The sequence below is a fragment of the Colobus angolensis genome, unplaced genomic scaffold (assembly GCF_000951035.1).
Source record: "Colobus angolensis palliatus isolate OR3802 unplaced genomic scaffold, Cang.pa_1.0 Scaffold221, whole genome shotgun sequence".
Taxonomy (NCBI): domain Eukaryota; kingdom Metazoa; phylum Chordata; class Mammalia; order Primates; family Cercopithecidae; genus Colobus; species Colobus angolensis.
Window position 1 is genome coordinate 5,001,888 of NW_012115389.1, and position 26,058 is coordinate 5,027,945.

Sequence of the window (26,058 nt, forward strand, 5' to 3'; positions counted from 1 at the left end):
GTCCACGCCCAACGTCCTGCCTGTTACTCTCCACAATGTGCCAAGAATGCCTCTGGCTTGTAGCCCGGTGCGCCTTCTTTTGCTTCTACTGTTGCTACTAACAGCCTTGGAGATCATGGTTGGTGAGTGTCCTGAGATCTCAAGACCTGGCTGAGAACAAGAAGGAGGAGGGAGAAAGGTGGGGAATAGGCAAGTGTGGCCTCATGCAGGCTTCAGGCAAGCAAGTACCTGCTCTTAAGGATGAGGTGAGGGAGAGGATCCCTGGGATGTTATCCCCAGTTCGTGGGAGACCCCAGTCTGAGGCCCTAGGCCAGGCACGGGCTCACAGGGGGCAGCTCTACAATGCTACCTCCCACCTTCTACTCCAGGACTCTTTCCTGAACACCTGGGACCCCGGAGGAATTCAGCGTGTGTCCCATGATAAATGCCTCTTTTTCCTTTCTGTTGAATGTCCTGTGTGTTCAGCTAGATTTTAAGTCTCAGGAGGTCACACAGAAGTTTGTCTGTTTTGTGCCTTGGAACTTGGTAGATGTTGCTAAAAGTATCTGTGACATGAATCCTCCTGTTAACACCATTAACACTAAGTACACCCCAGGGGTCCCTGGTACCATCAAGTATCTCACCCCAGTCAGGGGGAGATGGGAGCAGGGATCCAGAGGGTTGAGGGAGTCTGGGATGGAGCTGCCCCCTCTGCCAGCCTGGCCTGGTCCAGGGAGATTTGGGTCACAGAAGCGCGGGTTCTAATGGGCCTCCTCCCGTGTCCTGGACCTCACCTGCATCTTTCTCTCACAGGTGCTCACTCTCTTTGCTTCGACTTCACTACAAAATCATGGTCCAGACCTGGACAGCCCTGGTGTGAAGCGCAGGTCTTCATGAATAAAAATCTTTTCCTTCAGTACAACAGTGACAGCAACATGGTCAAGCCTCTGGGTCTCCTGGGGAAGAAGGTAAATGCCACCAGCACATGGGGAGAATTGACCCAAACGCTGGGAGAAGTGGGCCGAGACCTCACGATGCTCCTTCTTGACCTCAAACCCCAGATAAAGACCAGTGGTAAGTGTGGAACGGGGTGGGGAAACGGAGGCAGGCAGCAAGGGCGGGAGGAAGAGCACAGGTGGGGAGGGGCTTTAGGTGTATTTGTGTATTGATCATTGGCCCAACCATAGAGACACATGGGACCCAACGGGCGGGAAACGGCAAGTGTGGGCAGAAAGAATACAGGCCCCTAAATATGCAGAGAAACACTTGACCTATTGGAAGATGATGGACCTCTCAAGAGTGGAGGATGATGGCTTTGTGTCTGGATTGCAGGTCCTTCCACTCTGCAGGTCAAAATGTTTTGTCAACGTGAAGCAGAACGATGCACTGGTGCGTCCTGGCAGTTCGCCATCAACGGAGAGAAATGCCTCCTCTTTGACACAATGAACATGACCTGGACAGTAATTAATCATGAACCCCGCAAGATCAAGGAGACATGGAAGGAAGACAGAGGGCTGGAAAAGTATTTCAGGAAGCTCTCAGTGGGAGACTGCAATCACTGGCTCAGGGAATTCTTAGAGCACTGGGAGGTGATGCCAGAACCAACAGGTTAACTGAGCCTGGCAGGAGAATGAGGCAGCTCCCTTTAAAGGTCAAAAGCCTTCCCTGTGTGGGTGTCAGCGTGTGTGCAATAGAAAATTTGATTGTCTTCTCCGTGGGCTTCCTGACTGGAGAGTCGGTGACGGCCATAAGGATTTCCCACCATCCTCCCTTTCCCATCCCACCTCCCACTGTTTCTTCCTCAGTGTAGAAACCCCTTCCCATCAACCAATGATCCAGTCACCAATGACCCACCACTAAATGGTTCCAAGTCTATGTGTGTCATTGCAGAAGGACAAACATCTCTTGCTGGAACAAGGTAGTGGGGTGGAGGGTGGCCGGTGTTCCAAACACCAGTGCAGAGGGAACGTGTGTGTGTTTGAATCTTATCAGATGCTATTGTCAGTCCTGCATTTGCAACCTCTGTCTGCAGAAATGTGTAACGGTCAATTAATTTGTCTCTCGTTTCTGCAGCACACAGAATATCATCAAGGCAGCACAACCCCATTCATCTTCATGGCCCAGGGTCTGGTTGAGTGGCTGTCACATGAGCCAGTGATTATGTGGGGCACCATGTGTTCCTGGGGAAAGCAGGGGCTGAGGAAAGCATATTTTTAGGTGTCACAGGGCTTGTGCTTTGTTATTGTTGTTGTTTAGTGTCACCAGTAAATGCTTCAGATATCCACGGGTCTGCCTCTGAGCCTACCAGATACATGGATCATCCTGGGGGCATTCATCTTGACAGTCTTAATGGGAATTTTTCTCTTCTACATCATGTAGGGAAAAGAAAGAGCAGTCAGATGCTATCGTGTCTATGTAGAAAAGGAAGACATAAGAAACTCCATTTTGACCTTTACCCTGAACAATTGCTTTGCCCTAAGATGCTGTTAATTTGTAACTTTGCCCCAACCTTGAGCTCACAGAAACCTGTGTTGTATGGAATCAAGGTTTAAGGGATCTAGGGCTGTGCAGGATGTGCCTTGTTAACAAAATGTTTGCAGGCAGTATGCTTGGTAAAAGTCATCACCATTCTCCAGTCTCGATAAACCAGGAGCACAATGCACTGTGAAAAGCCGCAGGGACCTCTGCCCTGGAAAGCCAGGTATCGTCCAAGTTTCTCCCCATGTGATAGCCTGAGATATGGCTTCATGGGATGGGAAAGACCTGACCGTCCCCCAGTCCACACCCATGAAGGGTCTGTGCTGACGTGGATTAGTAAAAGAGGAAAGCCTCCTGCAGTTGAGATAGAGGAAGGCCACTGTCTCCTGCCTGACCCTGGGAATGGAATATCTCGGTATAAAACCCGATTGTACATTTGTTCTATTCTGAGATAGGAGAAAAACCGCCCTATAGCAGGAGGCGAGACATGCTGGCAGCAATGCTGCTTTGTTATTCTTTACTCCACTGAGATGTTTGGGTGGAGAGAAGCATAAATCTGGCCTATGTGCACATCCAAGCATAGTACCTTCCCTTGAACTTATTTGTGACACAGATTCCTTTGCTCACATGTTTTCCTGCTGACCTTCCCCCTACTATCACCCTGCTCTCCTACCGCATTCCTGTTGCTGAGATTGAAAATACTAATCAATAAATACTGAGGGAACTCAGAGACTGGTGCTGGTGCTGGTCCTCCATATGCTGAGCGCCAGTCCCCTGGGCCCACTGCTCTTTCTCTATTCGTTGTCTCTGTGTCTTTTTTCTTTTCTCAGTCTCTCGTGCCACCTGACAAGATATACCCACAGGTGTGGAGGGGCTGGTCCCCTTCATCTGCCGCCCAGTGTGGGTGCCTTTCTCTAGGGTGGAGATATGCTAAGAATGTGAGCATTAAGGACAGTCGACGAGAGATTCCCGAGTACGTCCACGGTCAGTCAACCTTGCGGCAAGCTTGTGTGCTCGGAGGAACCCAGGGTAACAATGGGACAAACTGAAAGTAAATATGCCTCTTATCTCAGCGTCATTAAAATTATTTTAAGAAAAGGGGGAATTAAAGCTTCTACAGAAAATCTAATTACGCTATTTCCAAAAATAGAACAATTCTGCCCATGGTTTCCAGAACAGAGAACTTTAGATCTAACAGATTGGGAAAAAATTGGCAAAGAATTAAAACAAGCAAGTAGGGAAGGTAAAATCATCCCACTTACAATATGGAATGATTGGGCCATTATTAAAGCAAATTTAGAACCGTTTCAAATAGAAGAAGATAGCGTTTCAGTTTCTGATGCCTCTGAATGCTGTGTAAGAGATTCTGAAGAAGAGGCAGGGATAGAATCCCAGAAAGGAATGGAAAGTTCACACTGTAAAAATGTAGCAGAGTCTGTAACGGTTTGGTCAACGCAAAATGTTGACTATAATCAATTACAGGAGTTAATATATCCTGAATCATCAAAACTGGGGGAAGTCAGTCCAGAATTATTGGGGCCATCAGAGCCTAAACCACAATGGCCATCAACTCCTCCTCCCGCGGTTCAGATGCCTGTAACATTACAACCTCAAATGCAGGTTAGACAAGTGCAAACCCCAAGAGAATATCAAGTAGAAAAGGATAGAGTCTTTATCCCAGCAATGCCAATTCAGATACAGTATCCACAATATCAGCTGGTAGAAAATAAGACCTAATCACCGGTATTTTATCCATACCAGCTGCCAGCCAAGTTTCAGTATTGGCCGCCTCCAGAGGTTCAGTACAGACCTCAAGCAGTGTGTCTGGTGCCAATAGCATGGCACCATGCCAGCAATCCAGGGCGGTGGTGTTTAATCCTACACCACCACCTAGTGGACAAGGTGGTACACTGCATGAAATCGTTGATAAAGCCAGAAAACGGAGATCCTGAGGCATGGCAGTTCTCGGTAATTTTACAACCGATACCGATACCAGCCGGGGAAAGGGAGTCAAGCAGGAGCATCTGTCCGAACTGAAGCTAGATATGAATCTTTCACCATGAAAATGTTAAAAGATATGAAGGAAGGAGTGAAACAATATGAACCCAACACCCCTTATATGATAACATTATTAGATTCCCTTACTCATGGAAATAGACTTATTCCTTATGATTGGGAAAATTTGGCTAAATCTTCCCTTTCACCCTCTCAGTTTCTACAGTTTGAAACCTGGTGGACTGATGGAGTACAAGAACAGGTACAAAAAAATCAGGCTACTTATCCTGCTGTTAATATAGATGCAGACCAATCGCTAGGAACAGGTCCAAATTGGAGCACCATTAACCAACAATCAGTGATGCAGAATGAGGCTATTGAACAACTAAGGGCTATTTGCCTCAGGGCCTGGGGAAAAATTCAGGACCCAGGAACCACTTACCTTTCTTTTAGTTCAATTAGACCAGGCTCTAAAGAGCCATATCCAGACTTTGTGGCAAGGTTGCAAGATACCGCTCAAAAATCTATTACAGATGATAACGCCTGAAAAGTTATTGTAGAAATAATGGCCTATGAAAATGCAAATCCATAATGTCAATTGGCCATAAAGCCATTAAAAGGAAAAGTTCCAGCAGGAGTTGATGTAATTACAGAATATGTGAAGGTTTGTGATGGGATTGGAGGAGCTATACATAAGGCAATGCTAATGGCTCAAGCAATTACGGGGTTGCTTTAGGAGGACAAGTTAGAACATTTAGGGGAAAATGTTATAATTGTGGTCAAATCGGTCGTCTAAAAAAGAATTGCGCAGTCTTAAATAAACAGAGTAAAAATAAAGAGCCACCCGGCCTGTGTCCAAGATGTGGAAAAGGAAAACTTTGGGCTAATCAATGCCGTTCTAAATTTGATAAAAATGGGCAACCATTGTTGGGAAACAGGAAGAGGGGCCAGCCTCATGCCCCGCAACAAACTGGGGCATTCCCAGTTAAGCCTTTTTTTCCTCAGCGTTTTCAGGGCAGCAACCCCCACAGGAAATACCACCACTTCAGGGAGTCAGCCAATTACAACAATACATCAGCTGTCCCCCACCGCAGCAGGCAGCGCAGCAGATCTATGTTCCACTCAAATAGTTTCTTTACTTCCTGGAGAGCCCCCGCAAAACATTCCTACAAGGGTATAAGGCCTGCTGCCAGAAGGGACGGTAGGCCTTATTTTAGGGAGATCAAGTCTAAATTTGAAGGGAGTCTAAATTCATACTGGGGTAATTGATTCAGATTATAAAGGAGAAATTCAGTTAGTGATCAGCTGTTCCCTGGAGTGCCAATCCAGGGGAAAGAATTGCTCACTTACTGCTTTTGCCTTATATTAAAATTGGAGAAAACAAACCAGAAAGAACAGGAGGGTTTGGAAGTACCAACCCTGCTGGAAAAGCTGCTTATTGGGCTAGTCACTATTACCTGTGTGTACAGTCACTATTCAGGGAAAGCAGTTTGAAGGAGTAGTGGATACCAGGGCTGATGTTTCTATCATCACCTTTAATCAATGGACAAAAAATTGGCCTAAACAAAAGCCTGTTACAGGATTTGTCGGTGTGGGCACCGCCTCAGAAGTGTATCAAAGTGCCATGATTTTACATTGTCTAGGACCTGATAATCGAGAGAGTACAGTTTAACCTGTGATCACTTCCATTCCAATTAATTTATGGGGCCGAGACGTGTTACAACAATGGCATGCAGAGATTACTATCCCAGCCTCCCTATACAGCCCCACGAGTCAACAAGTCATGACTAAAATGGGATATCTCCCTGGCAAAGGACTAGGGAAGAATGGAGATGGCATTAAAGTCCCAATTGAGGCTGAGGGAAATCAAGAAAGAAAAGGAGTAGGATATCCTTTTTAGGAGTGGCCACTGTAGAGCCTCCAAAACCCATTCCATTAACTTGGAAAACAGAAAAACCTGTATGGATAAATCAGTGGCTGCTACCAAAACAAAAGCTGGAGGCTTTACACTTACTGGCAAAGGAACAATTAGAAAAGGGACATACTGAGCCTTCATTTTCGCCTTGAGTCTCCTGTGTTTGCAATTCAGAAAAATTCCAGCAGATGGCGTATGCTGACCGACTTAAGAGCTGTTAATGCCATAATTCAACCCACGGAGGCTCTCCAAGCCGGATTGCCCTCTCTGGCCATGATCCCCGAAGATTGGCCTTTCATTATTACTGATCTGAAGGATTGCTTTTTTACCATTCCTCTGGCAAAACAGGATTTTGAAAAATTTGGTTTTATATACCAGCTATAAATGATAAAGAACCAGCCACCAGGTTTCAGTGGAAAGTGTTGCCTCAGGGAATGCTAAATAGTCCAACTATTTGTCAGACTTTTGTAGCTCAAGCTCTTCAACCAGTTAGAGACAAGTTATCAGACTGTTATATCATTCATTATGTTGATGATATTCTGTGTGCTGCAGAAACGAGAGACAAATTAATTGACGGTTACACATTTCTGCAGACAGAGGTTGCAAATGCAGGACTGACAATAGCATCTGATAAGATTCAAACCTCTGCTCCTTTCCGTTACTTGGGAATGCAAGTAGAGGAAAGGAAAATTAAACCACAAAAAATAGATATAAGAAAAGACACATTAAAAACATTAAATAACTTTCAAAAATTGCTAAGAGATATGAATTGGATTTGGTCAACTCTACACATCCCTACTTATGCCATGTCAACTTTGTTGTCTATCTTGAGAGGGGGTCCAGAATTGAATAGCAAAAGAGCATTAACTCCAGAGACAACTAAAGAAATTGAATTAGTTTAAGACAAAATTCGGTCAGCAGAAGTAAATAGAATAGATCACTTAGCCCCACTCCAACTTTTGATTTTTGCTACTGCACATTCTCCAACAGGCATTACTGTCTTGTGGAGTGATCCTTCCTCACAGTACGATTAAGACTTTTACATTGTACTTGGATCAATTGGCTACATTAATTGGTCAGGCAAGACTACGAATAGTAAAATTGTATGGAAGTGACCCAGATAAAAATTATTTTCCCTTTACACAAGGAACAGGTTAGACAAGCCTTTATCAATTCTACTGCATGGCAGATTGGTCTTGCTGATTTTGTGGGAATTATTGACATTCATTACCCCAAAACAAAAATCTTCCAGTTTTTAAAATTGACTACTTGGATTTTACCTAAAATTACTAGACATAAACCTTTAGAAAATGCTCTGACGGTGCATTGGAAATGCACCCAGCAATGGAAACATGGCTTACATCAGGCCAAAAGAAGGAGTCATTGAAACTCAATGTTTGGTTGCTGTCATTTTAGTGTTACAAGATTTTAATCAGTCTATTAACATTGTATCAGATTCTGCATATGTAGTATAAGCTACAAAGGATGTTGAGACAGCCCTAATCAAATATAGTATGATCAGTTAAACCAGCTGTTTAATTTGTTACAACAAACTGTAAGAAAAAGAAATTTCCCATTTTATATTACTCATGTTCAAGCACATACTAACTCACCAGGGCCTTTAAAGCAAATGAACAAGCTGACTTGCTGGTGTCACCCGCCTTCATGGAAGCACAAGAACTTCATGCCCTGACTCATGTAAATGCAACAGGACTAAAAAATAAATTTGATATCACATTAAAACAGGCAAAAAATATTGTACAACATTGCACTCAGTGTCAAGTCCTACACCTGCCCACTCAGGAGGCAGAAGTTAATCCCAGAGGTCTATGTCCTAATGTGTTAGGCAAATGGATGTCACACATGTACCTTCATTTGCAAAATTGTCACTTGTCCATGTGATAGTTGATACTTATTCACATTTTGTATGGGCAACCTGCCAGACAGGAGAAAGTACTTCCCATGTTAAAAGACATTTATTATCTTGTTTTGCTATCATGGGAGTTCCAGAAAAAATTAAAGCAGATAATGGGCCAGTATACTATAGTCAAACATTTCAAAAATTCTTAAATCAGTGGAAAATTACACATACAATAGGAATCCCTTATAATTCCCAAGGACAGGCCATAATTGAAAGAACTAACAGAACACTCAAAGGTCAATTGGTTAAACAAAAAAAGGAAAAAGACAGCAAGGAGCGTAACACTCCCCAGATGCAACTTGATCTAGCACTCTATATTTTAAACTTTTTAAACATTTATAGAAATCAGACCACTACTTCTGCAGAACATTTTACTGGTAAAAAGAACAGCCTACATGAAGGAAAACTGATTTGGTGGAAAGACATCAAAAATAAGACATGGGAAATAGGGAAGGTGATAACATGTGGGAGAAGCTTTGCTTGTGTTTCACTAGGAGAAAATCAGCTTCCTGTTTGGATACCCACTAGATATTTAAAGTTCTACAATGAACCCATCGGAGATGCAAAGAAAAGTGCCTCTGCGGAGACAGAAAACCCACAATTGAGCATCATCAACTTGCCAGGTGAACAAAATGGTGATATCAGAAGAACAAATGAAGTTGCCATCCACCAAGGAAGTGGAGCTGCCAACCTGGGGCCAACTAAAGGAGCTGACACAGTTAGCTGAAAAAAGCCTGAAGAAAACAAGGGTCACACAAACTCCAGAGAACATGCTGCTTGCAGCTTTGATGATTGTATCAACGGTGGTAAGTCTCCCTGCGACTGCCAGAGCAGCTGCAGCTAATTCTACTTACTGGGCCTATGTGCCTTTCCCGCCCTTAATTCAGGCAGTCACTTGGATGGATAATCCTATTGAAGTATATGTTAATAATAGTGCATGGCCACCAGGCCCCACAGGTGATCGTGGCCCTGCCCAGCCTAAAGAAGGAATGATGATGAATATTTCCATTGGGTGTTATTATCCTCCTATTTGTCTAGGGAAGGTACCAGGATATTTAATGCCTACAACCCAGAATTGGTTGGTAGAAGCACCTACTGTCAGTGCCACCAGTAGATTTACTTATCACATAGTAAGTGGAATGTCACTCGGGCCACAGATAAATAATTTACAGGGTTCTTCTTATCAAAGATCATTAAAAATTAGGCCTAAGGGGAAGCCTTGCCCCAAGGAAATTCCCAAAGGATCAAAAGGCCCAGAAGTCTTAGTGTGGGAAGAATGTGTAGCTGATACTGTGGTGGTATTACAAAACCATGAATTTGGAACTATTATGGACTGGGCCCCTTGAGGCCAATTATATTATGATTGTACGGGCCAGACCCACTCATGTTCACAGGCCCCATCCATCTGGCCCACTAATCAGGACTATGATAGTGATTTAACTGAAAGGCTGGACCAGGTTTATAGAAGGTTAGAATCACCCTATCCATGGAAATGGAGTGAAAAGGGAATCTCATAATCTCATCACCTCTACCAAAGTTAGTTAGTCCTGTTACTGGTCCTGAACATCCAGAATTATGAAAGTTTACTCTGGCCTCGCACCACATTAGAATTTGGTCTGGAAATCAAGCTATAGGAACAAGAGATCCTAAGCAATATTATACTATTAACCTAAATTCCAATCTGACAATTCCTTTGCAAGGTTGTGTAAAACCTCTGTATATGTTAGCTGTAGGAAACATAGCTATTAAACCAGATTCCCAAACTATAACCTGTGAAAATTGTAGATTGTTTACTTGCATTGATTCAACTTTTGATTGGCAGCACTGTATTCTACTAGTGAGGGCAAGAGAGGGCGTGTGGATCCTTGTGTCCATGGACCAACTGTGGGAGAGGCTTCTCCATCTGTCCATATTTTAACGGAAGTATTAAAAGGAGTTCTAACTAGATCCAAATGATTCATTTTTACTTTGATTGCAGTGATTATGGGTCTTATTGCAGTCACAGCTACTGCTGTGTTCAAACTGCAGAATATGTAAATAATTGGCAAAAGAATTCCTCAAAATTGTGGAATTCTCACACCCAAATAGATCTAAAATCGGCAAACCAAATTAATGATCTTAGACCAGCTGTCATTTGGACGGGAGAAGGCTCACGGGCTTGGAACATCATTTTCAGTTACAGTGTGACTGGAACACGTCAGATCTTTGTATTATACCCCAAGCCTACAATGAGCCTGAGCATCACTGGGACGTGGTTAGACACCATCTACAAGGAAGAAAAGATAATCTTACTTTAGATATTTCAAAATTAAAAGAAGAAATTTTTGAGGCATCTAAAGCCCATTTAAATCTGGTGCCAGAAACTGAGGCAATCATGAAAGCTACTGCTGGCCTCACAAATCTTAACCCTGTCACGTGGGTTAAAACTATCGGAAGTTCCACTATTGTAAATTTCATATTAATCCTTGTATGTCTGTTCTGTCTGTTATTAGTATGCTGGTGTATCCAGCAGCTCCGAAGAGACAGCGACCAGTAAGAATGGGCCATGATGACCATGGTGGTTTTGTCAAAAAGAAAAGGGGAATATGTAGGGAAAAGAAAGAGCGATCAGACTGTGATTGTGTCTATGTAGAAAAGGAAGACATAAGAAACTCCATTTTGACCTTTACCCTGAACAATTGCTTTGCCCTGAGATGCTGTTAATCTGTAACTTTGCCCCGACCTTGAGCTCACAGAAACCTGTGTTGTATGGAATCAAGGTTTAAGGGATCTAGGGCTGTGCCTTGTTAACAAAACGTTTGCAGGCAGTATGCTTGGTAAAAGTCATCGCCATTCTCCAGTCTCGATAAACCAGGGGCACAATGCACTGTGAAAAGCCGCAGGGACCTCTGCCCTGGAAAGCCAGGTATTGTCCAAGTTTCTCCCCATGTGATAGCCTGAGATATGGCTTCATGGGATGGGAAAGACCTGACCGTCCCCCAGTCCACACCCATGAAGGGTCTGTGCTGACGTGGATTAGTAAAAGAGGAAAGCCTCCTGCAGTTGAGATAGAGGAAGGCCACTGTCTCCTGCCTGACCCTGGGAACGGAATGTCTCAGTATAAAACCCGATTGTACATTTGTTCTATTCCAAGATAGGAGAAAAACCGCCCTATAGCAGGAGGCGAGACATGCTGGCAGCAATGCTGTTTTGTTATTCTTTACTCCACTGAGATGTTTGGGTGGGGAGAAGCACAAATCTGGCCTACGTGCACATCCAAGCATAGTACCTTCCCTTGAACTTATTTGTGACACAGATTCCTTTGCTCACATGTTTCCTTGCTGACCTTCTCCCTACTATCACCCTGCTCTCCTACCGCATTCCTCTTGCTGAGAGTGAAAATACTAATCAATAAATACTGAGGGAACTCAGAGACCCGTGCCGGCGCGGTCCCCTGGGCCCACTGTTCTTTCTCTATACTTTGTCTCTGTGTCTTACTTCTTTTCTCAGTCTCTCGTCTCACCTGATGAGATATACCCACAGGTGTGGAGGGGCTGGCCCCCTTCAACATCAGGTGGCAAAAAGGTGAGTGGCAGGCTGGTCTCTGGCCTTTGAGGATGTCTTAGTCTGGTAAGGACTTGAGAGAGGTGAACCATGGGTCTCACACAAGCCCCCACTCCCTGATCCATCTCTCTCCACAGAAATGGTGCACTGCCTTAGTCTTGAGCCCCCACACTACACAGCAGGGCTGGCAGCACAAACCTGCAGTGAGAGGAGGGATGAAGCACGCATCTCCTCCAGAGAAGGGGCAAGGTCCAAGATCTGGAACACCTGCCTGGGGTGTTGTCTCCTCGCCATCCACCCCAGGGTTCCCCTAGCCCTTTGATGGAAAGTTTGTTTGCTGTCTGCATTTAGCATGACTTAGCTCAGCAAGGTTCCATACCCTTTTCCCGCTCACCCTGAGAAGACTCGCTGGTGGCACTTGTGACTGTAGCATTTACTCCCAGATAACACACAAGGTGTGGTATAAGAAATCCTTTCACCACCCTCTAAACATTACAGCTCTGAACTCCTACAACCTGTTCAAGAAGGACAATCCCAGCACATGATTAGCTATGTAAATTTCAGACTCACGTTGATTGAAAGAATGCTGGAAAAGCATCACTGCCAGGGCGGCAACATCTTCGAGGTCACCTGTGCCCTGATGGCGTCACACCCCTTGGCCTATCTAGAGGTTTTTTTTTGTTTGTTTGTTTTTAATTAGTACATTCCTCAAACATTTATTGGGCACCTACTATATGTCAGGCACTGTTCTAGGTACCTGGGATACATCAGGGATTCTTGCTGTCCCGAGGTCAGAGATGAGGAATTCCATAGGATGAGTCTTCTGTTCTTAAACCCAGTGTAAAGACGAGGCCGTGGGGGAAGAGGGAGTAAGGTCTGGGCATCAGAGCCCCCCAGCTGCTGCTCGTGGGGGTGAGGACACCAGGCCCCTGACTGTGCTCTGGCCTCTCTCCCAGCTCCCTGCCCAGGCCCACAGCTATGGCCATGGCCCAGGAGCTCAGCCACCTCCTGCCCAGTCTGTGGCCGGTCATCCAGGAGCCTCAGCCATCTCTGCTGCCGAAGCCTGTCTTCACCATGGACAGAGCCAAGGTACCGCGGCTTTTCTGGAAGCTGTACATCTACGCAGGTTGCCGGCCACTGCATCGGACCTGGCGCTTCTGCTTCCGGATGCAGTTCAGCTGCTGCTGCTGCGGCTGGCCCTCCTTGTGGGAACCATGGACTTCTGGGGAGACCCACACACCCTACCTGTCTTCATCATTGTCCTCGCCTCTTTCACCTACCTCTCCTTCAGTGCCTTGGCTCATCTCCTGCAGGCCAAGTCCGAGTTTTTTAAAAAATACATCGAGCGGACTATTTAAGATTTTTGCATTACATGTAGTAAGGTTGTCACATTTCAACAAAAAAAAATTTTAGAAAACTAAGTACAGATTTCAGTTTTCATTATTGTTTTGACAGACTGGTGGCACTCCCCGTCAGGTATGTACTCAGTAATGAATTAAATTAGAAATACATTATATATATTTTTTTCTGGTGAGAATCTGATACATAGATATGCACACACATAGAGATAATTATTTTTTTTTTTAGACGGAGTTTCTCTCTTGTTGCCCAGGCTGGAGTGCAGTGGGGAGATCTCAGCTCACAGCAACCTCCGCGTCCCGGGTTCAAGTGATTCTCCTGCTTCAGCCTCCGGAGTAGCTGGGATTACAGGCGTGCGCCACCATGCCTGGCTAATTTTACATTTTTAGTAGAGATAGGGTTTCTTCATGTTGCTCAGGCTGATCTCGAACTCCACAGGCAGAGGAAGTGAGAAGGAGCTAAGAGATGGAACCAGGAGACAAACATTTGCAGCTCCCAGCTTGATTCTGCTCTGTGCCAGGGCCTGCAATGGGCATTGTGGGGGTGTTAGCCGAGGCCAGCTGGGCAGCTCCCTGCCCCACCTTGAGGAGCCCATGATGGAGCGTTCTAGAGCCTTCTCAGAGAACTGTGGTCGTGGGGAGCGGAATGTACTAGGCACCAAAAGGGAGGTAGCCAACCCCAGGGGTGTGAGCTTCCAAAGGCTCTCTCTTGGGGTGTAGGGCAGTGCAGTGAGGGAAGGCCTGGCTACTTCCTTTACTACATCTGCAGAAGGAGAGATGACCAGAAAAGGCCAGAAGAATAAGACATGTTCCAAGTACCCCATTCCCACTGGCAAAGCACTTGAAGACCCTTCCTTGTCCTCTCAGATAATTTTGATCCTCTAGTCTTTAAAACAGGAGTTATAATCTCCATTTTAAAATAGAAACGGAGGCTGGGCACGGTGGCTCACGCCTGTAATCCTAGCACTTTGGGGAGGTTGAGGCAGGTGGATCACTTGAGGTCAGGAGTTCGAGACCAGCCTGGCCAACCTGCTGAAACTCTGTCTCTACTAAAAATACCACACACACACACACACACACACACAATTAGCCAGGTATGGTGGTGTATGCCTGTTATTTCAGCTACTTGGGAGGTTGAGGCATGAGAATCACCCGAACCCAGGAGGTGGAGGTTGCAGTGAGCCAACATCACACCACTGCACTCCAGACTGGTCAAAAGAGCAACACTCTGTCTCAAAATAATAAGCTGCAATAAAATAGAAACTGAGGCCCAGAGAGATAATGAGCTTTGCCAGAAGACACAGCCAGTGAAGAGCATCACACAGAAGCTGTGTCTCCCAGCTCCTTGCCCAGTGTGTGGAGACCCTTGGTTTATGCTGGAGGTGGCAGAATTTTGGGGGTTCTGACCCCCTCTCTCCCCATTGGGCAGCTGCACGTGGCCAGGCGCAGCTCCAGCCCCATGGTGGCTGGTGGGCAAGCGGAGGCTCTTTGGAACACGTGTTTCCACTTCACTAGAGCTGGGAACTAAGAGCAGAAAATCCTGTGAAGCTGCTAATGGGATAATGGAGAAAGTGTTTATTTTTCGAAGGAGGCCTGTGAGGATCTGGGGCACGCCCAGTGTGAGGCCACTGAGGCGGGAGGTCAGCCCACTGTTAACAGGGATTAAGCAGACACTGTGGAATGAGGGGGTTTCCAGAGCAGAGGCTGAAGACAGGGCCTGGTCTGGTGCTCTCAACATCTGCTCTCCCTTGGGACAGTAAAGCTGGACCCGAGGACTCCAATCACTTCTAGGTAGGGGGCTTCATGCTCTGCGCTTTCCTCTACATCTGCTTCCTTCTATCCTGCCCAAGGTGCAGGCGCCTGGGGGGTGGGAGTGGGGGGTCATCACATGGGTCTCCTGTCCCCAGGCAGTGTGACCCTGGCAGCTTCCTGAGGGATGTCTGGGTAGCTGCCTTCCCCCTGCACAGCTCTGGGAGGGAGGTAGTTCATATTGCACCTTCGCCTGGAACCACAACCACCCCTGGGAAGCTAGTTCTCCTCGAGAAATGTCTTCATGAGCAAGGCACAATGGGTCTGCCCTCCCCTGTCCCCATTAGGTAGCCAGTTGTCTCTCCAGCAGATAGCACTGCCCTTGGACCTCCCAGCCCTAGTCCACTTGGAAGCCCCTATTAAGCTTGAGGGCAAGAAGTCCCTTAGCAGTCCTGCAGTGCGGTGGCTCTCAGGCTGTGGGTGTGGGAGAAGCACTCAGAGGCATAGGGGAGGCCAAGCAGGCAGGACCCCAGACTCCCCTGCTCCAGTCAGAGCAGTCCCGCCTTGTTTTACATATTGACATTCCTCACATTTCTCTCCAAATACTAAGGTTTCTACTTCTTAAAAAATAAAAATAGGCCAGGCGTGGTGGCGCACGCCTGTAATCCCAGCACTTTGGGAGGCCGAGACAGGTGGATCACCTGAGGTCAGGAGTTCAAGACCAGCCTGGCCAACATGGTAAAACCCCATCTCTACTAAAAATACAAAAATTAGCTGGGCATGGTGGCGCACGCCTGTAATCCCAGCTACTTGGGAGGCTAAGGCAGGAGCATCCGTTGAACCTGGGAGGTGGAGGTTGCACTGAGCCAAGATTGCACCACTGTACTCTAGCTGGGTGACAAGAGTGAAACTCTGTCTCAAAAAAATGATAATAATAAAAAATAAAAAGCATTTAAAAATCTTTGCTCTTTCCCACTCTATGGAGGTGAAATAACTCAGGACTCAGAGAGATGGGACTTACCAAGGTCATGCAGAGCTGGAATCTGACTGCAAGTCACTGGCCTCCTGGCCAAAGGTGGTCCCACCACCTTCTGCTTAGAGTAACCAGTGAGACTTCAGGAAAACCAGAGAGAGACTAGAAATGATCCTTTAGGGAGTAGAGAGGTGGGAAGAATTTGGTTGGTGTTCCCGGAGCCCCTGGAAAGTTGTTTCATCTCTCTGGGCCCCGTATAAGGCCTGCATGGGAGAGATGGCATTGAACATTGAGGGTGAGGGCAGTGAGGATGGCAGGGACCCGCGTGCAGTTGGGCTGGAGGGCCCCTGCCTTTGAGGCTGACCCAGGCTGCAGATGAGGTCCTTCCTCCCTGCAAGGCAGCCCTGCTGGAGGCCCCTTCTTTCTGGCCTGTCCAATAGTAAGCAGTCCTGGCCCAGGCTGCAGGGTCCATTTTTTGTCCAGACCAGCCTGGGTGTCTTCTCTCAACCCAGCCCAGGAAGGCTAAGGGTCTGGAAACCCCCACCCTGTCTGCTTCTTCCACTGTGCCTGGTAGGTATTCCAGGATTCCCGATGCACCTGCCATGCTCGAGGGTTGCCTGGCTGCTCATAACTTGAAAGCTCACCCTTCTTGGTTACCAGTGCCTCTCCGCTAGGAGAGCTCTTAAGTTTCAAATCAGAGGCAGGCCTTCTTTGCCAAGCCCTGTTTACTACAATTACATTGTATTTCCTTGGGAACATGCACTGGACATTTGTCAGTTCAATTTCCAACCTGCCCCCCCGTCCTCCTCACTTTCCTGTGCTGGTTCCTCATGCTTTCTTTTCCTTAGGGAAGCAAGGGGAGGCATCTGGGGAGGACAACCCTCTGCCTCCATGCTGCTTGGCTCTGGGACAATTGGCCTAAATTATTCCTGGAGACTTTAGGCAGACATTGGAAAGAACTTCCTGACCAACAGGGGCTTAGAAACAAACAGGAGTGCGAGGAAGATGGTGAATTTGTTGGCCCTGGAGACATTCTATGGGGGCTGGGTGTGTGGAGAGGCTTGACGGGCTGTTTTAGACAGAGGTAGGTCACGTCTTAGGAGCCCTAGTCCTAAGCCCAGCTGCAGGCCCAAAGTCCATGCTTATCCCTTTGTGTGACAAATATTGGTCGAGCATCTGCTCGGTGCTGGGCATTCACTGGGTTCTGGAGAGCAGGGAGCAAGAGACCCAGTGCCTGTCCATCCTAGGTCAGGAACAAGTGACCAGAAGACTTCAAGATAGTGCATTGTCAGTGCTGTGATAGACAAAGAATCAGGTCAGGACACCTCACCCTGGTCTAGAGGGGATGGGAAAGTCTTCTTGGAGGAAGAGGTCTCTACTGAGACTATAAAAAGGGAGAGACGGTGAACAGAGCAAGAGCTGGACTCTAAAATCCCAAGACCTGTGTGCCATGCAGGTGCACTCAGTAGCTCAACTGGGGCAGCATCAGTGAGCCTTTTTTAAATTATTTTTTAAATGGATAGCCCAATGAAGAGAAAAATACAATCAGCAGATCACACGAATATCCAGTAACCTGGTAAGCATCCTTGCCAACTCGACATATTTAGCCCAGTGTTTGGCACACAGTAGGATCTCCACAAGCATTTGTTAAAGGAACAGGATATTTGGTCAGTCTGGAACTCTATATTCTTCACTGGCCCTCTTTCTCCTCCAAACCTGCAAAACCTTTCTCCTCCAAACAGAGCTCGGCTTAGAGCTCTGCCAGGAGAGGATCAGCTGCCAAACCATCCCAAGTCATGTATTTACCAGGCCTCGCTCCAAAGCTGTGTCCTAAAAAGAAGTGAAAACAGTGATAGCAATGTGCACTGAGGGCTCCATGTGCAGGCACCGTTCTGATCACTTTACCCACGTTGCCCACTTAATCCTCACAAACGCCATGTGAGATGGACACTGCCATGATGTCATTTTACAGGTGAGGAAATAGGAGCACAGAGAAGTTACGTGCCTCACCCCAGGTCACACAGCTGGTACATGGATGATGGAAAAAATCACATTCTGTGTAGCCACAGGGTCTCAGACATCACTGGGGCTTTAAATTCTTGGAATAACTAAGAGAAGCAGGTATCAATCTTCCCCTTTTACAAATGAGAAAAACCAAAGCTCAGAGAGTTAAGCATTAATAACTTGCCCAGCCTAGAAGCTGTTTCTCTGGATTTTGGCCCCCAAAACAGTGCTGTCTTATCCCCTGCACCCCATCAGTACCCAGGACCTTTCCTAAACTGGGGTGCAAACAGCTGCACCCTGGCGAGCTCTGGGAGGGAACCAGCTCCAGGAGGCGAGCTGGCCCAGCAACTTGCCAGCAGGATTTATGTCCTGTCCGAGGAGGACAGTTTGGCTGTCCTCCAGGAGCAAGTAACCAGAAAACTTCAAGATAGTGTGCCTTGTCAGTGCTGTGATAGACAAAGAATCAGGTCAGGACACCTCATCCAGGTCTAGAGGGGATGGGGAAGTCTTCTTGGAGGAAGAGAGGTCTCTGCTGAGCAGAGCTCCAAGATGGAACTTATTTCCATTAAACGATCGCAAATGTCAGGCAGCATAGCCTGGGAGCTCCTTGTGTACACACCCAGGTGGCTGCAGGCCAGGCCGCCCATAACAAGCACGCCTGCTGACCTCATGGTTACTCCTACTGCAATTAGAGCCCACGAAGAGACAGAAAGTTTCAACACTGAACCTGAACAGCATACTCTGCAGGGCATGTGGCATCCCATCCTGCCCGAGAGACGGCAATGGGACAGAGGGTGTTGTTCTAATGAACTGAATGAGATCCATTCCAATGCAGATGGATGAAGAAATTACCTGCAGATGTGACTATGCACAGCCATTGTGACTGTCCAGGCTGTCACCAGGCTCAGGGAGCCAGGGCCTCATGGAGCAGGGTTCCTCCCAAGCAGCCCCCTGCCTCTGGGCAAGTCAGACTTGTGCCAGTCTGGGCTGATGAGTAATTGCTGCCTCGCTTAGGCCTCCCAGCCATCAGTGCTTCCCAGGCCTGTGTTGTCCAGAGGCTCAGCTGGTAGGGTGGGACTCCCCAGGGGTCCTGGTTAATGGCCTGGGGAGGGCCTCTGCAGGGGAACACAGGAAGCTGCCAGTGGTCCTCTATGCACACTCCAGGGGGGCCGAATCCTCCTCACTGCAAAGCCTCCTCACTGGGTCTTTGAGCCCCTATGCATTTTTGGATTGTATAAAACCAGATAACACATTTTCTAAAAGATAGCTATAGAAAAGTTTCCTACATTGAAGACACAGGATCCATGAGAACATTGATTGATTGATTGATCGACTGATTCATTCATTCATTCCAGAACCCACAAGGCTCCAAATTGTTCCTGGCTAGGACAGAAAAGAGGAGCAAACCTGGCCTCTGTCTTGGAGGAGTCCAGGGAAAGGAGATGGACGTATAAATAGCTGGTTACCCGAAAGTGGGATGGGCTATTATATTGGAGTGTATAATACAGTAAGTCTTTACTTAACACCATAAATCAGTTCTTGGAAACTGACTTTAAGCAAAACGACATGGAACAAAACTAATTTTTTCCTCATGGACATTGAATGAAACAAAATGCTGATATTTAAGGACCTGATGTACGTTGTTTCCCTTAAAGTCACAGTTTCCAAGAACCTACCAACAACGTTAAGTGAGGATTTACTATACTCTGGGGACTCAGATGAGGGAGGTGACTTGGGCTGGTGGTCAAGGAAGACTTCATAGAGGAGGTGATGTTTAAACTGAAAGGTGAACAGAACCTCCCCAGATGGATGAAGGGAGAGGGCATCCCTAGCAGAAGATCCTCCGTGACAAAGGTGGGGGGCAGAGGGAGACATATTGCAGAGTACAGGACGATGAGGGGCTCAGGGGCTCACAAGGGGCCTTGGACACCAGGCTGAAGACCCCGAGAATGTCTGAAGGTCTTTTGGGGCAAGAAGACAACATGGCTCGATTTCCATGTTAGAGTGATCCTCTTGGCAAAGGGTGTGCTGGAGGGACAGGTTGGAGGCAGAGGCCAGCAATTGTCCAGGCAGGGAGAAGGGAGAGGAAAGGGCAGATTCATGAGAGGTTGGGACAGTACCACCATCTTGGGGACTTCTATGCTGGAATGGGATGTAGAGGGGAGTGGTGAGGAGGCAAAAAAGATAAAAGAGTCAGGAACCATGAGGCTGGTGGGTGAGAGGAAGCCCACACGGGGATGGGAAGAAGGATCCTGCTCCAGGCATGGCTACCCAGTGTTTAGGATGCAGGGACCCAGGACGTCCATGTTACGATCCTGGCTGCTTCCCGAAGTGTTGTGAGAGCTGCTCTTCTCCACCAGGCACCTGTTTCCCCACACCAAGTCAGAAAGCTCATTCCCACCCCTCTTCCATCCATCTTCCCCCAGCATGGAGAAGATGACTGGGAAACATTCGGGGAAGGTGTGAGGAGCTCTTTGGATTTTCTGAGCCCACCTGGTCCATGATGGGTGAGGGACAGAAAATCTCAAACCCAGGCTTGCTGTTGAGCCCAGCAGCTTCCTCACCCAACATCCTTGGGGGCCTTTCCATAATTTCCTCTCCCCCAGAGCCTCCACGCAACCCTGGTACCCCTCGGCAAATGACCTTGCCTCTTACCTGCCATCCCAAAGACACTCCCACCACTCAAACTCACTGTCAGGTTTCTGTCCTTCCCTAACCTGGTCCTGAGCCAGCCTCTTCATCTGTGCTTGGGGACCCTGTGCCATCAACCATCCCTTCTCATGCTGCCGTCTCCTGCCCCTCAGCTAACAGAACAGGGTCCTGTCTCCTCCATTCCAAAGTGCCTCCTGAATCTGCTTCAAGCTACTGCCTTCTTCCTTTCCCTCTTAAAGGGCTTTCTACATGCATCACTTCCATATCCTCATCTCTTTCACCCTTCCACCCACTGCAAACTAGCTGCTGTGCCCCCACTTCCAAGAAACTCTTCTTACAGAGGCCACAGCCTGGATGGGCCTGTCCTCATCCTACATGTCCTCTCTGCACTTTTATCACCTTGAACACTTCCTTCCTTCTTTCCTTCCTTCCTTCCTTCCTTCCTTCTTTCCTTCCTTCCTTCCTTCCTTCCTTCCTTCCTTCCTTCCTTCCTTCCTTCCTTCCCCTGTCTCCTTCCTTGGCTCCTGCCACCCAGTACCTACTGATTCTCCTCTCACCCTCTCTGCCATCTCCTTGGGCAACTTCATGCAGACTGGGCTTCCCCAGCAAAGCCCCTTGGAAGCCTCTTGTTCTTTCTGCATACATTCTCCCGAAGCTTGATCCTCACTCCAGCCCTGACTTCTCTAGTGACCTCCAAACCCATCTATCCAGAAGCCGGCAGATGTCCTCCACCCCAAGTCTCATATCCTGTCTCCTGCACCCACCCATCCCCCACCTGTCCCCTGCCTTGCTGAAGAGGCAGCAAACTGGAGCCATCCGCCTTTACTCTCCCTGCATCCAATGGATCACCAGGTCCTGCTGATTCAGCCTTCCAAATATCCCTGGGATCGACTTCTCTGCATCTCCACTGTCATCACCCTAGCCTAGTCTTGAATCTCACACCTGGACAGTCTCCCAGACTTCTCTGCCTGAAATCGTCCTCCCACTAGGTCCCTGCAGAGCTGGTCTCTGCCTTTCTGTCTGACCACATCTGCTTACATCCCCTTTCTCTCTTCATTCCAGTCCCCCTGCCTTTCTACTTTTTCCTGAATACACCAAGTTGGTTCCCACCTCTGCACTCTCTGGAAGGCTCTCCTGCCAGATTAACAATTCTCAAACCTTTTGTTCCCATGACTCCAATACACTTTTAAGAACTGACGGACTGGGCATGGTGACTCGCACCTGTAATCCCAGCACTTTCAGAGGCCAAGGCGGGTAGATTGCTTGAGTTCAGGAGTTCGAGACCAACCTGGGAAATGTGTGGTGAAACCCTGTCTGCAAAAACTACAAAAATTAACCACATGTGGTGGTGTGCACCTGTAGTCCCAGATATTGAGGAGGTCCTGTAGTCTCAGCTACTCAGGAGGCTGAGGTGGGAAGAGTGCTTGATCCCAGGAGGTCAAAAAGAAAAAGAATTGAGGACTCCAGGCCAGGTGAGGTGGCTTATGAGTATAGTTCCAGCACTTTGGGAGGCACAGGTGGGAGGGTTGCTTGAGGCTAGAAGTTCAAGACGAGCCTGGGCAACATAGCAAAATCCCATCTCTACTAAAAAGAAAATCAGCCAGGTGTGGTGGCATGCACCTGTGGTCTTAGCTGAGGCGGGAGGATCACCTGAGCCTGGGATATTGAGGCTGCAGTAAGCTATGATTGTGCCACTGTACTCCAGCCTAGGCAACAGGGTGACTTTGTTTCCAAAAAATTAAAAGTTAAAAAAAATAATTGAGTGTCTGTTTGTGCTCATGTGGGTTATATTCATGACTATTTACCAACATAGAAATTAAATTTGAGGATTTTTGAAAACAGAATGCAAGCCAGGCTCAGTGGCGTGTACCTGTAGTTCCAGCTTCCTGGGAGGCTGAGGAGGTAGGATGCTTGACTCCTGGAGTTCTAAACTAGCCTGGTCAACATAGTGAGACTTGGTCTCAATAAACAAACAACAAAAAAAAAACCCACAAAAATTAGAATACTCAAGAACATATCCCATTAGCTGTCAGAGCGATGACATCATCATACATCACAGAGCACCTGAAAACTTCCTTGTAGACTGGTGAGAGAATGAGAATAACAAATAGCATCTTAGTATCATAAAAAGTCTTCACTTGCAAAACCCCTGAAAGGGTCTTGGAGTGCTCAGATGGCGCTGAGCACAGCTGCACCAGATAGTCACACGTCCCACTCCTTCACTTCATTTAGGCCTAAGGACAAAAGTCACCTCCTCAGAAAGCCTCTCCACTCCCTCACCCTCTCCTCAAGTCATTCTATCCCATTACTACTTGCATGTTTTTCTTTTCTTTCTTTCTTTCTTTTCTTCTTTCTATTTTCCTTTCTTTCTTTCTTTCTCTTTCTTTCTTTCTTTCTTTCCTTTCTTTCTTCCTTTCTTTCTCTTTCTCTTTTTTTCTTTCTTTCTCTTTCTTTCTTTTTTCTCACTCTCTCTCTCTCTTTTTGGAGACAGGAGCTTGCTCTGTTGCCAAGGCTGGAGTGCAGTGGCATAACCACAGTTCACTGCAGCCTCGACCTCCCAGGCTCGAGTGATCCTCCCACCCCAGCCTCCCGCATTGCTGGAACCATAAGTCTGTGCCACCCAGCCTGGCTAATTTTTTTTTTAACTGTTTGTAGAGACAAGGGTCTCCCTGTGTTACTCAGGTGAACTCCGGGCTCAAGTGATTCTTCTACCTTTGCTTCCCAAAGTGCTGGGATTACTGGTGTGAACCACGTGCCTGGTTTGCATGGTCTTTATAGAACTTATTGCCATCTGAAATTGTTTTCTTGCTTATTTATTTTGTTCCTCCCCACTAGAATGCAAGCTCCATGAGGACAAAATCCAGATTCTTTTGTTCACGTTGGAGCCCAGCATAGTGACTGACACACAGTGTCAAAGATCTTTAAATGAATGAATGGTATCAAAGCAGTTGTTCTCCCCATTGCTCTCTATTAGAATCACTTGTGGGGGAGGGGGATTTTTAAATTCCTGCATCCCGGCCAATTAAACCAGAATCTCAGGGGGTGAACCCGAGTCTACCCAGGCATCAGTGTTTTACAAAGTTCCCCAAATGATTCCAATGTGCCCCTGAGAATAAGAACCGATGGTCTAGATTCTTAAATCCTCACTGATGGAGAGACTGTTTATTCCTCACTGGGCCAGACTTACACAGGATATAAATAAGGGCAACTCTGTCTTACTGGACCAGGCAGCCAGGCCCAAGAGCAACTAGATGGAGGAAGCTATTCAGCTCTCTGTGGGTGAGAACTACCCTTCTTGGTCCCGGGCCATGGATCAAAGAGATGGGATCAGTCGTTTGCACAGACAGCACTGGTTATTCTCTTAAACATGTCTGCATGGCTTGCTACACTGGAAGCATTTTTCCCCTTACTGTGATGCAGGATTCTGGTGCTTTGGAGACTCGCAGGGAGCAATGATGATTTCAGTGGACAGAGATAGAAATGATGCAGGTCCCCAGATTCCCCTGGGCAAGGAGGAGGCTCACATGGCTGGCCTAGGGGCTGAATTGTAGCCAGGAATTGACACACCTATGCTCCCACCTGGTCAATGCTTCCCGCACTCAGCAATCACTAGAACTCCCCAGAAAGGCTGGAGTCAGCCACTGTCCAACCCAAAGCAGCTGTTAAGGCTGAGATGCCTAGCAGGAATTCCTGTTTCCAAGCAAGAGAAGAAAATTCACCCAGCACTGTGCCACATGGATGAAATGATCCCTGATTCTCAGAGGGGAATAATGATTTTCATTGCACAGGGGAAGAAACTGAGGCACCAAGACTGTAGGTGATTTGCCTAGAGTCCGATCAAAGTTAAAATCTCAGATTGGCTATGTGACCTTTGAGAAGTCATTTGACCACCAACCCCCAAATCAGTATCCGTGTCTGTCAAATGGGGGAAATAGCACCTACCTCACAGGGTTGTTTAATGAATGTGAAAGCGCTGAGAGTAAGCATAAAGTTGAGAACCTTCCACAAGTGGCAATTATAGTATTATTCTCATTGGCTCCCAAATCCTTTTGCTTCTCAGAGGACAATTGCTTCTATTTCAATCGCTTCTAAATCTATGATATGATTTCAAGTTTTCTTTTTTTTTTTTTTAACAGACTCTTGCTCTATCACCCAAGCTGGAGTGCACTGGTACAATCATGGCTCACTGCAGCCTCAACCTCCCAGGCTCAAGTGATCCTTCCACCTCAGCCTCCAAAGTAGCTGGGACTACAGGTGTGTGCCACCACACTCGGCTTAGTTTTTATTTTTTTATAGAGACAGGGTCTTGATATGTTGCCTAGGTTGGTCTCGAACTCCCGGGGTCAAGCAATCCTCCCTGCCTTGGCCTCCCAAAGTACTAGGATTACAGATGTGAGCCAATGCGCCCAGCCCTGATTTCAAGCTGTTTTATGTGCATTAGCCCACTTCATTTTTGAAGCAGCTCTGCGACGTTGAAACTTTTGCCTACCTGCCCTCTTTGTTTGATGAAGACCCTAGGGTCTAGAGAGGTGAAGTCACATGTGCAGGTCCCACTGAGGTGGCAGAGCTGGGTCAGGAACCCAGATGTCCCAACTCCCTGCCCAGGACCTTCACCACACAGCAGTAGCCATGGAGGGCTGTGGCTTACCTTGGCCTCAAAGAGAGGTTATACCCTGGGTTCTGTGGGAAGGAGGTACCTGGCAGAGGAGGAAATGGGCCTCAGCCCCAAGTCCTCCCCCAGGGGGAGGATAACACCTATAATTAATTAAGAACCTACTGGGTACTGGGCTTCATCCTCTGTGGTTTGAATGAATTAGTTCATTTCATTTTCCAAATAGCTCCATGAGTCAGGTCTTCTTATCCTCTTCTCACAGGTAAAAGAGGTAAAACACAAGGCCCACATCCTGGGTGGTGGAGCCAGGATCATGCCAAAGCTCACAATCTTTGTAAGATACTGTGACTTTACCGGAGGCCATGGCTGCCAGCAGCCAGCCAGCTCTGCCAGAGACCACTGCCACCCCTTGCACCATCCCACTGGGTAGAGCAGGGCCCACCTTCTCCATGCCAGGCAGCTGCAAAGGCCCCTGCACAATTTCTACCACTTGGTTCAATTCCCAGATGGGGCTGAGCCCCTTACTGAGCTGGTAGGTATACAAGAATGGATAAGAAAAAATAAAGTTTCCTGCAGGAGCTGGATTTACATAAAAAAAAAAAAAAAAGTAGGCTGAGTGTGGTGGCTCATGCCTATAATCCCAGCACTTTGGGAGGCCAAGGTGAGCAGATCTCTTTTATTTATTTATTTAAGAGATGGGGTCTCACTATGTTGCCCTGGCTGGTCTCAAACTCCTGGGCTTAAGTGATCTGCCTGCCTCGGTCTCCCGTAGTGCTGGGATTACAGGTGTGAGCCACCGCACCCAGCCCGAGTGGATCTCTTGAGCCCAGGAATTCAGACCAGCCTGGACAACATGATGAAATCCTGTCTCTATTTAAA

At 47.2% G+C, this 26,058-nt stretch overlaps 1 protein-coding gene across 1 annotated transcript; it reads left to right on the forward strand.

Moving 5' to 3' along the window:
• LOC105513046 (NKG2D ligand 4-like) lies at window positions 1–25,609 on the forward strand. The gene is given in 10 exon segments (XM_011943790.1): window positions 1–122; window positions 793–1,053; window positions 1,312–1,587; window positions 2,236–2,276; window positions 2,278–2,354; window positions 11,842–11,892; window positions 12,788–13,036; window positions 13,711–13,858; window positions 18,171–18,323; window positions 25,442–25,609. Coding segments are annotated over 10 exon segments (1,500 nt in total). The 5' UTR covers window positions 1–46.
• Window positions 25,610–26,058: the final 449 nt, after the last annotated feature.